This window comes from Melopsittacus undulatus, chromosome 6 (genome assembly GCF_012275295.1).
Source record: "Melopsittacus undulatus isolate bMelUnd1 chromosome 6, bMelUnd1.mat.Z, whole genome shotgun sequence".
NCBI lineage: Eukaryota > Metazoa > Chordata > Aves > Psittaciformes > Psittaculidae > Melopsittacus > Melopsittacus undulatus.
The window spans coordinates 70,130,281-70,145,992 of record NC_047532.1 but is presented as its reverse complement, the minus strand read 5'-3'; the positions used below and the strand labels follow the sequence as shown (position 1 = coordinate 70,145,992).

The 15,712-nt window shown below is 37.1% G+C and overlaps 1 protein-coding gene across 1 annotated transcript in view; it reads left to right on the top strand.

The window, feature by feature from the left end:
- PIK3CB (phosphatidylinositol-4,5-bisphosphate 3-kinase catalytic subunit beta) overlaps nt 1-15,712 on the top strand; it is an 82,015-nt gene that overhangs the window by 41,699 nt on the left and 24,604 nt on the right. The window contains exons 5-13 of the mRNA XM_034064037.1: nt 39-262; nt 3,001-3,183; nt 3,445-3,615; nt 4,474-4,551; nt 8,242-8,493; nt 9,439-9,535; nt 10,430-10,560; nt 13,028-13,081; nt 14,844-15,032. Coding sequence (XP_033919928.1) covers nt 39-262; nt 3,001-3,183; nt 3,445-3,615; nt 4,474-4,551; nt 8,242-8,493; nt 9,439-9,535; nt 10,430-10,560; nt 13,028-13,081; nt 14,844-15,032 — 1,379 coding nt within the window. The remainder of the gene's footprint in view (nt 1-38; nt 263-3,000; nt 3,184-3,444; nt 3,616-4,473; nt 4,552-8,241; nt 8,494-9,438; nt 9,536-10,429; nt 10,561-13,027; nt 13,082-14,843; nt 15,033-15,712) is intronic.

Below are 15,712 nucleotides of genomic sequence, written 5' to 3'. Positions count from 1 at the left end.
ACAGGTATGCATTCTTTTACTTGCTTGAATTCTTTCAGGTCTCCATGAGTTTGATGCCTTACAAGATCCTGAAGTGCACGACTTCCGAGCTAAAATGCGGAGAATCAGTGAGGAAAAGATTCAGTCGCTCGTGGGTCTCTCCTGGATGGACTGGTTAAAGCACACTTACCCACCAGAACAGGAACCTGTTGTCCCAGAGAGCTTCCAAGATAAGCTCTATAGTGGAAATCTTGTAGTGGCTGTTCATTTTGATAACTGCCAGGTAAGAATGGTTGTTCACAGAATCACTGAATCCCAAGGGTTGGAAGTGACCTCAAAAGATCATCTAGTCCAACCCCCCTGCAAGAGCAGGGTGACCTAGAGTACATCACACAGGAACCTGTCCAGGCAGGCCTTGAATATCTCCAACGTAGGAGACTCCACAACCCCTGTGGGCAACCTGTTCCAGTGCTCTGTGACTCTTACAGTAAAGAACATATTTCATCTCCTGTTCTTGATTATGAACTGGAACATCATGTGATTGATCAAGGATGTAAATAAAATAGAGTCCTAACATTATGGCATTTGATTTAAAATGCAGAATCTTTTACCAGGATCTTGAAAGTGAGGATGCGAACCTACAATTGTAAACTGAACTTCTAAAGTCAAGTTACAGTTCTTCTGAAGTCAAAATGTATTTGTATGTTCTGTATGATATATTTTATGTATTTTCATGTTTGTTTAAATGTAAAACAGAGTTCAAAGTTGTCAGGACTTTTGGCCAGCTGTTACTGTGTTGCTTTAATATTGTTCATTTTCAGGCCTGCGGGATGCTGGTGAATTGGGAGACACCATATTCAACACACTTCTCTGTGTGGTTCATTGTTTAACATAGGTTGATTGCTAATTAGGTTGAGCAGTATCTTTTAATAAAAAAAGGAATTAGTATTTGCTATGCCAGACATGCTTATAGACAAAGCATTAGCTGAGACTTAGACTTACCTTCCTGTTTCAGCTAACAAATCCATAGCATATTTATAAAATCAAACCCCCTTTAGTTTCCATCTAAAATGATTTAGCTTAAGTTTCTTGATGTTGAAGTAGCTATGATTCTACTTGAGGCTAGCATTCCCATTATTCATTTCTACACGGTGTTTTTTTGGATTACAGTGAGGGATCAGCATCAGAAACCTGAAAATCTTGAAAATGTGTGAATATATCAGGCTATATTTTGTGTCCAATTTTGACCAAGGTGCTAGATACTGATTTTCTAATGATTCAGCAGATTTTATTTACAAAGTTCTATTATTTCCAATACTACATTTTTAAACTTAAATAATCTCAATTGGTAAAATAGTGTCTGATTCTGGAAACACTAAATGCAGAGATAAGTCCTCAATTTGGTCACTAGCTGATGGTGGATGCATAGGTGGGTTTATGACAACACCTTTTCCAGTCCTTTTAGCTTAGAGGACTTGTAGTTGTCCAGGAGAGAGAATTTCTGTGTGTTTGTTAGCTTTTGATTAAAATGTTGTATATATGTGCGTATGGTAACAGTACAAAAGCAGTTCAAAAGTTCCTGCTGGTGCAGAATGTATTTGCATGCCACTGTAATAGCTGAGGCTGCTGACATTTCAGATGTTTTGAATGTTTCTGCTGCCAGTTCTGACCTTCAAAGCTGTTAACAGTTCAAATCTGAGCTTCTTTTTAGTATAGTAAACTCTTCCAGACTTTACTACTTGCCCTGAATACTAGAATCATCCCAGGAGGATTAAATGGGAAGGTGTGGGGACTGTTGTGTCCTTTCAGTAGGAATTCTGTAAGACTGAGAGAAAGGACTACTGAAATCCTTTTTGTCTAGAATATGCATGGGGGCTGTAAAAGCTACCTAATTGTCTGTGCAGCAAAGGGAGAGACTCATCCCCATTGCTGTGATGTGCATTTAAAGACCTACAACTTGGAAGTAAGGCAGCTGTTACAAAGCACCAGCTTCCTGGGAAGAAAAAGTGTCATTCCCTGTATACCTGTTACCAGTTTTGATAGAAAAAACCCTTCACTGTTTGGCAGCTTTCTGACAGGGGGAAGCTCTTACGAACCATACAGAAACTGAGAAAAAAAATGAACTAATTCTGCTTTACTTTACAGAGTTAGATATATTCATTAGGGCAGCTTGGCTTCTTACCAGTAAACTTCTATATAAGTAAAGCACAGGTCAAAAGACTGAACCAGATGATACATCACGTATTGGTAAATAAATAAAAAATCAAAACAAAAGACTCCCAAAATCAACCTTTGCTAATACGTGTGTGCAGAGTGTAAAGTAGTAAGTTAAAGGGAGATGAAAGGTATCACAGATGACCTTTTACATAAGGAAATTTAATCTTTTTTCTTTTTTAAATGTAAAAAATGAGGTAATTTCTTACCTTTCTAGAATGCATCAGAATCAGAGATACTTTGCCAGTAAGTAGATAGCCCCCAAAAAGTTAGATTAAAAGTGTTCTTTGGAAAGGTTTCCATGTTGTATTCAGAATGCTGCGGGTATTGGCAGCTTCCCCTCTTTTCTGCACTCTTCCAAATAAGTTGGTGGGTTTGTACTTAAGTCACATTAACATTTTCTTCTGCTTTATTGCAGAAGCAAATTGTTATTTGAAGTGTTATTGCACTAAGACTACTTTCTGGCCTGAAAGAAATAAAACCACACACAGCACTGCTACATAGCTTGAAATGTATGCATAATTTATAATCTACCTCATTCACATTCTAAAATATAAGCTTCCAGGTCAATAACCTGGAAGTTTTTGAATTGCTGCTGTATCAATTAGGTGAAGTTCTGTGTTCTTAAAACATTTCTCATACTATAAAAGTTTGTGAATTGACCATTTTGCAGCTTGAAGTGTTAAAAATAGTCTGCTTTTAACAGTTAAGTATTCTGCCTGTTTTATTGTGTATGCTACAATTTAAGTCTTGTACATCTGACTATGACAAGCTTGGTAATTGGTATTCCTGTTTGTGTTTTCTTAGGATGTATTTAGTTTTCAGGTGTCTCCTAACATGAATCCCATCAAGCTGAATGAGCTGGCAATCCGAAAACGTTTGACTATCCATGGAAAAGAAGATGAGGAAGTTGATCCTGCTGACTATGTGCTGCAAGTTAGTGGAAGGCTAGAATATGTTTTTGGTGATCACCCATTAATTCAGTTTCAGGTATGTAAAGCTCTTTGAACTTACCACAACAGTTCTTTGGTGCCTTGATCAAAATTCAACATTGCTTCCTGTGCTACTTGATGCTCAGCTGTGCTGAACAGTAACAGACTTCATCCTCATGTCTGCAGCTCTCTTCCATCGTAAAATACATGTGCACCGTTTCCTTTGTGTCTTTGTAATATATTATTTGTTTCTTTGATTTGAAAGTTGGTTCAGAAGTAGTCTGCTAGCTGATAACAACTGTTTTCCATGGGGTTTTAGTATATACGCCACTGTGTGATGAACAGGACTCATCCTCAGCTGACTCTAGTTGAGTGTTGCACTATAAAGAAGATGTGTGAGCAGGAGATGATTGCTATAGAAGCTGCCATAAACCGAAAATCATCCAACCTTCCTCTTCCTCTGCCACCAAAAAAAACAAGAACAACAACTGTAAGTTGATGTGGAGAATGTCTAATACCCAAACAAACTTGTGGAATATGAATAACAGTGCCTGGGATTTGTGCTACTACTGCTGGTTTCCAGCGTAGGTCACCTAGGGTCTACTTGGAGCCTCCTGTTCCTTGCAAGAACGTTTACATCAGAAATAACAGACCTTGAGGCTTTTTGGAAACTTGTTTTCTTTCCTCGCCTCATCCACCCTCCTCTTCCTCTCACCATCTCCATTGCTATTGATTCTCCTTTAAATCACAACCTAGAAGAGTGGGTAGTTCTGCAGGAGTTATTGCAGAGGATCCGGATTCTCGAGCTTCTGTGCAGTGTGTAGGCTCCACTAGCTTGGGCCATAGTGGTTTGTGATCTCTTGTATCAGCCCAGATATCTTGTATGATGTTGCGAATTCAATGATGGCAACTTTGGGGAATATTATATATCCATCTTTACTTTTAAAATGGTGCTTTCTTTATTGCTAAACCTAATGCCCTTAGAGCACAGATACAACCTACATACTGTCATTCTAAGAAACACGAACAGACTTTGCTCTGTTACGCACTGTATATATTCAGAATGAACAGTAAATTTGAAGTATTATTGTGAATTGTCAGTAGGTGGTACTCATTCCACCCACTTCAGCTGAGTGGTTTTTCCTAACTTTTTTCCTCTTTAAGGCACCTTTGTGTACTCTTGTGATCATGATAACCAATTTATTTTTTGAAAATTTCAACTTTATGTTTTTAAAAATATCTCTTTATATGTATTTATGACTTTTTCTTAACACGTTTAGCTTATAAAGTAGGTCTTAATATGTTACATGGATTAAAAATGAACTTATATCTTTGTTTTATTTCGCAGAGTGTATGGGATATTTCCAACCCTTTCAAGATTACTCTGTTAAAGGGCAATAAACTAAATACAGAAGAAAATGCCAAAGTAAGTAATTATGGCAAGTGACAGAAGATATTGTCCATCATTTAAACGATTTTCAATGTTTATTGAACTTTGTCATACAGGTTTCAATTTAGCAAAAGCATTTTTAGTTATTCCTAGTTATATCAGTAGTAGTATTAAAAATCTTGCTTTATTGTCTAAATAAAGCAATACCTTGCTACATGCATTAGAACATTGTCAATAATCAGGGGCAATATGACATAAACGTTCACATGGTACTTTTTTAAGATGGTATGTATAAAGTACTGACATTGGTATGAAATAAGCTTGTTCAAACTAAACTGTCATAAATATTTGGCAGACAGAAACAGATGAAACACTACACATTTTTCAATGGAACTTAAGGTACTTTTGTAGTCCGGAACACAGTCTATGTGTGTGCAAGCACAGACTGTGTGCTTCTGTACAATCTGTCTTCTATTTTCTAGACATGCTGACTACAAAAAGCTGCAATATCTCTTCCTGTAAAAATGCACACGGCTGGGCTTCTGACTGGTTTACAGACCAGAGGCTGTTATCATGTGGGAATTTATTGCACAACTACTTTTAGACCTTACAAGACACTTGCCTGTGAGGTAGAACAAGGCTGATTTCCTTTCCTTTGCTTGGCTATCAGTAAATTACATAGTCAGTCATGTAGATTGGGAAGAAATTAAAAAAGCCATTGAAGTTGCTGTTCTGATAGTTTATTTGGAATACTCTGTGGATTCTTTTTCCTTCAAAACTGTTGTTATAACCTCTTTGTATATTAGCAGTACTATGTTTTACTACATAGCTAAATGAGCCATAGTTACAATTTTACTACCAGAGACACTTTGGCTATGGAAATGGATGTCTGCAAAAACAGATGTTTTCCTTATATTTGTCCAAACCATCTTGATCCTATGTTCTGTAGGCTCTTACAGCTTTTAAAAGAAAATGGAAAGGAAAAGAGAAGGTGGATTCCAGAAGCAATGTAGCTACTGGATTTTATTTTGAGGGTGGGGTGTCATGCTTAGAAAAATTAAGTCTTGGTTACTCTCAGTATGCTTTTAGAGGAAAAAGAAAATACACTTGAAAAGCTTGAGAAGAAACAGGAACAATGACAATGTTTGGTATCGGTGCCTGTGGACACTTGCCTGAATGTTATTTAGTATTCTGAATGCTTTTTAATCTTGAAAACGTTATAGTCCTGTAGTTACCCAAGAACAAGAGTGCATGTATTAACTTTGCAAGCTTGTGCATGTTTCCCTGCATTGTGTCTACACTGTTTTGGAATTGTCTCTATTGAAATCGTATTTGTTTCCTAGTTGTGGTTCTAAGTCTGTTTAATTCACTGCCGTTGTTGTTTAAGTTTCATTGTGCTTTGGATCAAGCCAATATTCATCCATTTTTGCTGAAACTACCAACAGGGTTTACAAACGCAGTGTTTGTAGTGGGAAACAAAACAGGTGTCAAATGGATAGCACTCCACTAATGGGAGCTGGGTTGAGTATCTTTTACTTGATCACATATGCTCTTAATAAGGTAAAAAAAAGCTGGGGAAGTGTGGTGGCATGTAAAGTTATATCAGAGAATAGCTAAGAATGATATTCAAAATGATGCAAATATGAACTTAAACCCCTGGTTAAAAACCAACAACTCCCACCTCCCCCCCAAACAGGCTAATTTCAGAACATTTACTGTTGCTGGTGTTAAAGCAAAAGCATATATTAGATGTAATTATATTTCCCTAAGATGTCTTTAAGTCAGCAAAAGTACTTGATAATAAATTCAGTTGAATGAATAATAAATCTCCAAATGAATTAATAAAGGACCATCTGGTGAGTTGTTTGAAGAAGGTTGTGAACCAACCAATTTTAATCTGTTCTCTGACAACAGCCACAGTATTTTGTTTTTGAGGAATATATGGCTGCAATCTTTAATTACAGAGAAATAAGAAAACCCACGGTAAATATAATGAAGAAGAATTTTTATTGTATGTGCGTATTGTTACATATAGGCATGCACATACATGTGTAATCTGTATACATTTAGATTTAGAATCATAGAATCATAGAATAGTTAGGGCTGGAAAGGACCTTAAGATCATCAAGTTCCAACCCCCCTGCCATAGACAGGGACACCTCAAACTAAGCCATGTCACCCAGGGCTTCATCCAACCTGGCCTTGAACACTGCCAGGGATGGAGCATTCACCACTTCCTTGGGCAACCTGTTCCAGTGCCTCACCATCTCCACTATTACAGTAACACCTACATCAGGAAAACTGTGGTATTTATGGGAAGAGCAATAACTGTACTACAGCTTTCCTACTCCAAATACAAAGATTTTGTATTTCAGTCTTTAGCTGTGAGAAACCTTTTCTGAATTTCAAACTCAAAGCATATTACATATGCCATAGTATTTTCAGGCTCAAGAGCTGTCTGCAAGTACCTTTTTGGAACAACCTTCCCTTGGAAAATTATTTCCCTCAAGTCTTTTCTTTGGGGCTTTTTAATTTCTTTGGAAGTTTTTTCCTCACCCAAAATCCCTGATACTTTGGAAGATCACCTGGAAGATGCTGATGTATTTCTCTTTCTTGTTTGTGCAGGCAACAGAAATAAAGACCTGTTATTCCCATTGAAACTGTCAAAGAATATGGATACTTGAAAACACACAGTTTCCTGTGTACATGTGTTTGTTGAACACAAATGCAGAAATGATCCACATCTTAGCGTTGGCCTGGAATGGGTGTAATTTCAGGGCTAGTAACTCCAGCTTCTTCTTTTCTTGCCCTTCTCCTTTCCCGTTCCATATTTTTATCAGTCAAGCTAGCTGATTTTGCTGCTTTCTGGGTACTAAAGACAAAACAAAATTTCTGGCAATTATGCATGTTGTTATTACTATTACAGGTGATGTCTGATGTTTGGGTCAGCAGTGTTCCCTCTATATGTTTCAATAAGCAGTTTAAGTAAAAAAATGATATTTTTTTTCTCTGACTGAAAACTCCCAACCTTTTCTCACTTTGAAGCACAAGTAGGTGTTACCTGGAGGTTTGAATTAGTCTTTTCTATTCTGCTTAATATTTTGCTTCCTACAATTTCCTTCTGTGTTAGGTATGTTGTTAGAAGCATTTGTGTATCCATATATTGTATTTATTACTACAAATGTGTTGTTATTATTTGTTGTGTAGTAATATGAGTAATACAGTACTGAAAAAATTGGTAGCCAGCATTATTTAAACAAATATATTTTGATTTGTCTAGGGACATGAATAGCAAAGTAAAACCAATGTGTTTTCAAGCATTATGGGTTTAAACTGAAATGGGGGAAGTTTAGATTGGATACAAGGAGTAAGTTCTTTACTGTGAGGGTGGTGAGGCACTGGAATGGATTACCCAAAGAAGTGGTAAATGCTCCATCCTTGGCAGTGTTCAAGGCCAGGTTGGACAAAGCCTTGGGTGACATGATCTGGTGTGAAGTGTCCCTGCCCCTGACAGGGGGCTTGGAACTACATGATCTTAATGTCCTTTCCAACCCTAACTATTCTGTGAATCTGTGATTATACGGTTTACTTTAAAACATCAAAATTAGTATTTCTTTTAAGACAGAAATATTGATGAAATGCACATATGTATGTTCTGTATAATATTCTATGCAGAATTCTATAGGTTCTGTGGCAAGTTTAAAATGTCTCATTTCTTTATTGCAGGTTCATGTTAGGGCTGGTCTTTTCCATGGTACAGAGCTCCTTTGTAAAACTATTGTAAGCCCAGAAATATCTGGGAGGAGTGACCATGTTTGGAATGAAGTACTGGAGTTTGAAATAAATGTCTGCGATCTTCCAAGAATGGCAAGGCTCTGCTTTGCAGTTTATGCTGTGATGGATAAGGTGAAAACAAAAAAGTCAACCAAGGCAATGAATACTTCTAAGTACCAAACCATAAGGAAAGCAGGAAAAGTGGTAATCATTTCTTCTTGTTTTCTTGAGTGTAACTCTGGGTTATATTGAAATGACTGTTCAGAAATCTTTCATTGCTTTACTTTAGTGTTAGACTGCAAAATGGAGGGAAAAGAAACCCGCAACCCAATGGACAAAGAGATTATGTAATAAGAATTGCACATCATAATTATTATTTTTAATTTAAAATAAATATATTTGAATTTTCTAATAATAATGTTTATAGTATAAGTATCTTTAAACTTAGTTTTACAAATATTTTTATATTTTAAATACATATAGTTAAATCTAATTTTATAACAATTTTTGATGTATTTTTAATAATAAGGGCTTTACTATTAGGAAACAAATTCTTCCATGTGAGGGTGCTGAGGCACTGGCACAGGGTGCCCAGGGAAGCTGTGGCTGCCCCATCCCTGGCAGTGTTCAAGGTCAGGTTGGACGGGGCTTGGAGCAACCTGCTCTAGTGGAAGGTGTCCCTGCCTTTGGCAGGGGGATGGGGCTGGCTGGGCTTTAAGGTCCCTTCCGACCCAAACCAGTCTGGGATTCTGCGGTTAGTACAAAAACAAACTTCTCATGCTTGTCATACACTGATGAAGGCATGACCATTTTTGTTGTAAGCCAGTTGGCATATGGTTGTTTAAATAGTTGTATTTCAAAAGGTCAGTTTTGTTCTGAACTCTAGGTGAGTTCTGCCTGAGGAAAGATGGACAAATTAGCATCTAGGCTCACATTCAGGGAAATGCATGTTTCTGTACCCTTAAAATGAAGTCTGAGTAGCACTCAGTAGTACTGGAGTATATACTGAGAACGATGAATGTGTTTAACTGCTTTTCTGAAAGATATTGCTATTTAAAAAGCCCAGCTCTGTTTTGCCTATACTGTAGTGCTTGCTGCATAGTAATGTTCATTGGCATTGTTCCACGTAACAATTTTTTCCTTTCACAGCATTATCCTGTAGCCTGGGTAAATACCATGGTGTTTGATTATAAAGGGCAGTTAAAGAATGGAGAACAGGTACTGCACAGCTGGTCATCATTTCCTGGTAAGGTTTAATATTTGTATTTTAAGTACTTGTGAGAATCAAGCTGTGTAGTATCAAATAGTACAGTATTTACTGTATGCTTATCCAATTCTCCTGTCATAATCTTTTTACTGCTTGTGGTTTTTTTTAATGTGGATAAATATGTAATATCTAATCTCTTTCCTGAAAGTATTGTGTATCAGCAAAGAGGAGGGCAAGAGTCGGCTTGGAATTACTGTTGTAAAAGTATTTTCTAAATTATGGAGTGAAAATCACATGAAAATAATTTCATGTTTATATTTAGTGTTACTTATTCTTAAATGCAGTTTGTTTCATCTGCCTCCCTGTGCTAAGCACCATAAACTAAATAGATAAGCTATATTGTATGTGACGATATTTGTGTTGCAAAAAATGTGGATTAGAATGTTTTAAGTCTTGCTGCCCTGACAGATCAGATTGATTAGTGAGAATGTCTGAAACCCCATGTTTTCATTCCATCCTGAGAAAACCTATATCAACTTGGCTGTAGTGCTGAAAGAAATCGGCCTTAAAACTGTTTTTTCATTCTACATGATACAGAGGCAGTGTGTATACTGAATTACAGAAGCTGCAGATCTTACTGGGATTTAGTTTGGTATAATGATATGTCACCTTCCCTTAACTGCTACAGTTACTTTGCAAAGAGAAAATCAGTTTTTCATTGGGTGATAAATCCAACATTTGTGAATATAGGAGTTATGGGGCATTTATGCTGGAAATATAGTGCATTGTATTCAAAAGTATTATGCAGGAAATCATGCTTCTGTCCATTGTATATACAGTAAGCAATTGCTTACTGCATCTTTTGCCTCTCAGATTTTATAATTTGAATGCATGCCTGGCCTATAATATTAATTGTTCTGTCTGATGTTTCAGATGAACTTGAAGAAATGTTGAACCCAATGGGAACTGTCCAGACTAACCCTTACACTGAAAATGCAACAGCTTTGCACATTAGATTTCAAGAATATTCAAAACAGCCTATTAATTACCCTCCCTTTGATAAGGTAAGGTATGACATAGAGAGCAGTCATACTTCTGTATAAGTAGCTATTTCTTCTTTCTTTTCAGCACTGGCTTTTCCACTCAGTTCCCACTTCCTGCCTTTTAGTTAGCCTACTAGAGTGTTTTAAACTTGCCCTGTGTGAGAGTGCCAGTGCTCTGGCTTCAGGCTTTTTGTATAGCATTCTATAAACATATTTTTCCCACTTTTTGGGATACTTATTCCTCTATAAGCTAAATGCTTTTAAGCAGACTCTTAATATTGTACAAAAAGAGATTTCTTAAGGTCTGCTCTTCAACTAAATTCAGTGAAGTTGCCTTGCAGTTTTCTACAGCTATGGCTAAGAATGTCTAGAAAGTAAATGTATGTTTGGAATACACATGGTAATGTCTGTAGTGTGGATGCTAGGAGCAAGTTGTTCACAAACCAGAAAGTAAAGCTAAGACCAGACAAATAAAAGAAGTGTTAGAACAGACAGCCAATGTTGCATTATGAAAATGGTTCAACTCATACATACATTAGTCTGAATTTTGTTTTGGGGCAAATTAGTAACCACCTAGAGAAAATTGCTCAAAGGGACATTTTAGGTTTAAAGTTCATCGAAATGAAATTAAATAATAAAATAGGGTTCTTGGTTTGATGCTTGGGGTTTTTTGTTTGTTTTTTTCCTCCTTGTTGGCACAGTACTTGTTCTTGTATTAAAACAATGTTGGAAATGCATTAAGAGCTAGAACAGTACTAATTGCATTATTATTTACAGTTGGCCAGTTGACTCTTCATACTGGACCTATTTTATTTAGTTTGGCTATTGGTTCATTTGTAAAGCTGCAAGTTTTTGCTCATTGCAGTATGTATATTGAATTTCTACAGGAAAAAAAATTGTTTTTAGGTGCATGTTACAGACTTGTTCTGTAAAAGTGTGTTTCTTAAGTAATTGCATGGTTCTTCTAGCTCTCTTCCTTTTATTTGTACCTGCAATGCCAAGTTTCAGTGTTAAAATACTGGGATGAATACAGACAAAAGGTTTGACGTTGGAGATATTCAAGGCCCGCCTGGACAAGTTCCTGTGTGATGTACTCTAGGTTACCCTGCTCTTGCAGGGGGGTTGGACTAGATGATCTTTTGAGGTCCCTTCCAACCCTTGGGATTCTGTGATTCTGTGACTTAGTTAAGTTACCTGATGTATTGATGTTAAGGTAGTGTCTGATGGTCTTCATTAGAACAAGTTGCCCAAAGAAGTGGTAAATGCTCCATTTCTGGTAGTGTTCGAGGCCAGGTTGGACAGAGCCTTGGGTGACATGGTCTAGGGTAAGGCATCCGTGCCCATGACAGGGGGATTGGAACAAGATGATCTGAAGGTCCTTTCCAACCCAAACCATTCTATGATTCTCTGATCCCTTGTAACTTTGGTTTGGCTGCTGAGTTTAGTTATTTTGTGGCTTTTAACCCCTTCTTGATCCTGAGAAATCCTAAGTATCAGATAGAGAAATAACACAGAATACTATTACAGACCTGATAATAACACATTGGAAGCATTCAACTTTGAGGAAATGTTTTTTTTTTCTAGTAACTTTTGCTACTTGCTGTTCCCTGGGGTTAAGAAACTGTTTTGCAGTATCAGTGGGAAAATCAGAGCCCTAAACTCCTTGATAATGCATTCCATTTCTGCAGGTATAATGAATTTTGTACTGAAATATACTTTAAATACTGAAAAAAAGAATACGAAACCCAGTCTCTGACAGATTGTTTTGGCAAAGGTCCTGTTGAATCAGGAGTAGCCCTGTAGCTGCTTGAGTTGCATCAGCTGAGAATCTGGTTTTCAGAATTGTCTACCTGAGACTTGCTTGTTGTGTGGCTGCTTCTAATTTTGTCTTTTTGCCCGTTTCTGCCATGAAAACAGAGAATCAGATGGCAGATCTTTATTTTAAGAAACATAATGTGCAAAAATGGATTATTCTTTTTGATCTTACTATCAATCCACTTGCACTGGACAGCTGTTTAGGACTGAGTAAAAGATAATCGAGAAGAAAACTGTTGTCTGGTGCAGGAGCAATGCTTTGGGCTGGTAGTTCAGTTGAACAAAGCTTAGACTTGTAGAAACTTTTGAAGTTCATTTGCAAACTGATTAACTCTAAAAAGCACAAGGAGGCAAGGGTCAAACCCAGCATTAAGGCATTGTGGCTTTTACACTGAGAGTAGCAGAGCACTGAACAGGCTGCCCAGGCAGGTTGTGGAGTCTCCCTCTCTGGAGACAATTCGCCTGGATGCATTCCTGCTCTGGGTGCTCCTGCCTTGGCAGGGGTTTGGACTGGATGGTCTCCAGAGGTCCCTTCCAACCCTAATGATTCCATGTGATTCTGTGAAATATTCCTTCATTTCTGTAATATTTGCTTAATTTCTATAATATTTACTTTCTCAGTGCAGTCAGATTTGGTTTTAAATCTAATGTATTTAAAAACATGTCTTTGCAGATACTTGAAAAGGCAGCTGAGATTGCAAGGAGCAGTGACAATGCTGCAATGGCGGTAAGCACTTATAAAGACTAGTTAAAAACTACTTTTCTAGGGCTTTTTGGTTTTTATCTTCTACTTCAATTTAGAAATACATTAACTGCTCAAATGGTGACAGTTCTGCTGGCTCTTCTGTAATTCACTTTGAATTGTCTTACCATTCAGGTATATATCCCCTTTTTTCAATATATCTTGGACTTCTTGGCTATTTTCTGACAGGAAGCACACTTGCTTTACATACTCCATGGATTTGGCACACAGCTGTGATTTACATTCTATCTGAATCTGGAAAACATTCCTAGGTAGAATAAAATATTGCTGGAAAATTGCCCAGTGTTGTCAGTTATGATGTTTCAAAATCAGCTCTTTTAAAAACGCTCATTGAACTGGAAGATGCTGGTTCCTAAATATGATGTTTATATCCTCTTTTTGAGGAATTGGATAGGCCTACCGGGAGGAAAAAGATCACCTGAATCCAAAGGTGTTTTGACCCAATACTGAAGATTGCAATTAAAAATGGTTAAAGCACAGTTGGATCCACAGTAACAACTGTATTTTATATAAGAATCGAGTAGTTAATTGACATACATGTCAGTTGCAATGCCAAGTGCCTAAAACCCTCAAGAAAAGTGAAAACTTATTGCTGCTGCAAGCATCTTAGTGGCAAATACTTGGAAATCCTCAACAGCAGCATGCCAGCTTGAGAGGATTGTAACTTCAAATGAAAAGATTCAGTATTTCTAGACACAAGAATCGCCTCATTGTCAAGACTGTTTGTTTTGATATAGAAGCAGACCAAACAAGCATTGCATTTCAACTAGATTTTTCTGTTCACTGCTAAAGAATTTATACCTAAGTGGTATTTTTACATGAAAATACTTAAAGCACGTTAGCACAATGCAAGGCTCAGGCATTTATCATTTCTAAAGGAGGTAAACTTAAGTTCTGTGTACAGCAGATGTGTTTTTTTGTCAGGTGGGATACCTGTGCAAAATGTTATGTGATGAGAGCTGTTTGTTTCTGCTGCCATTTCTTCTGAACTTTGCTTTTTTTCTTTTATTTTCCATGAATGTAAAGACCTTTGGCCTATCTCTTAAAATTATGTACAAACTGCTTCAGCTTAGTGAAGATAAAGCTGCCTTTGTTACTTTAAGCTTGCCGTATTGTTTTGCAAAGTATGTATTCAAACTAATTTATTCCCTTCAAATACTACTTCCTCACTCAGAAGCAGCGGTTTCTTTTGTCTCCCATTAATTTATGGAATGCTATTGCTGTTGATATTGCTGATACTGCTTTGATTTCTGCCCTTGCAGTCCGCATAAAGCCATGGCTGGGGACAGAAGATGTTAGCTGAGCCAGTGTGAAGACTCATTCCTACAAACTGATTTACAGAATCAGTACTAATGTCTGGAAAAGACAGATTTATACATACATCTCTTAAATTTTCTCACTTGAAAAACAGGAGAAAGTACATGCATCCTAAATGAAAGTTCTCCATGTTAGAATAGGCAAACAGAAATATTGCCATCTAGTGTCAATTAACCTTAAAGTTGTGTTACTTCTCTAAAAATTTCTGTACACTGAATTTTGGACCTACTGGTTACAGTACTTCATAGCTTAAAGAAAGCTGAAAGAGAGGCATAGTCATTCCCCTGTGTTTCATGAGTTTTAGCTGATGTTCTTCCTGGTATAGGATTTCTAGTATTTGAGCTAAACTACAAAAATCCTAGTGACTATATCAAGGCATTATTTATTTTATATGTTTCTCATTTTCTAGGGTCGAGGTGGTAAAAAGTTTTATGTTGTGCTAAAAGAAATAATGGAAAGAGATCCTTTATCTCAACTCTGTGAAAATGAAATGGACCTTATTTGGACTTTGCGATATGACTGTCGTGAAAATTTTCCACAATCATTGCCAAAACTGCTGCTCTCTTTAAAATGGAACAAACTTGAAGATGTTGCTCAGGTAAGGGAAAAGGCAATGATGCTGGGGAGAAATCCTGGGGTCAAATAATGAATAAATAGGGCTTCTTTCCCAAGTACAGGCATTTTGAAATGGTACTGTTGTATAAACCCAAGTTTATTGTATACCTTCTGTGCCATGGACAAATAAGCAAGAACTTAATAGCTAAAATAAAGCAAAAAGACACTCATAATGCATTTCAGAGGCTCTCTAAATGATGAGGAAAGCACAGCAATGAATTTACACAGGCTAATTTTAAAATCTAGTGCTCAGCTTTGATCTTAAGTGCAAGGAATTTCACGGAACCATTTAGGTTGGAAGGGACCTTTTGAGATGATGTAGTCTAGCCCCTGCACTCGGGCACAGTTGGCTGGAGCAGGACTGTGTCCAGCTGAGTGTTGTGTATCTGCACTGATGAAGTAAAAATCAAAATCTGAAATAAAGATTCTTCTAAAAACTCAACCTTCTCAAATATTACGAAATTCCACATCTTGGACTCTGTAATTAAACCTCTTAGAGGCAGACATGATTCTTCGGAGATACAGTACCCACTAGTGGCACAAAATAAAGCACTCTTCTCATCATGTTGATTGTTTGACCAAATAGTCTCTTTCAGGTAACTCTGAGTAATTATGGACTTTAAGACTGGTGCTGTGACACAAGACTACATTTTCAGCGAAATT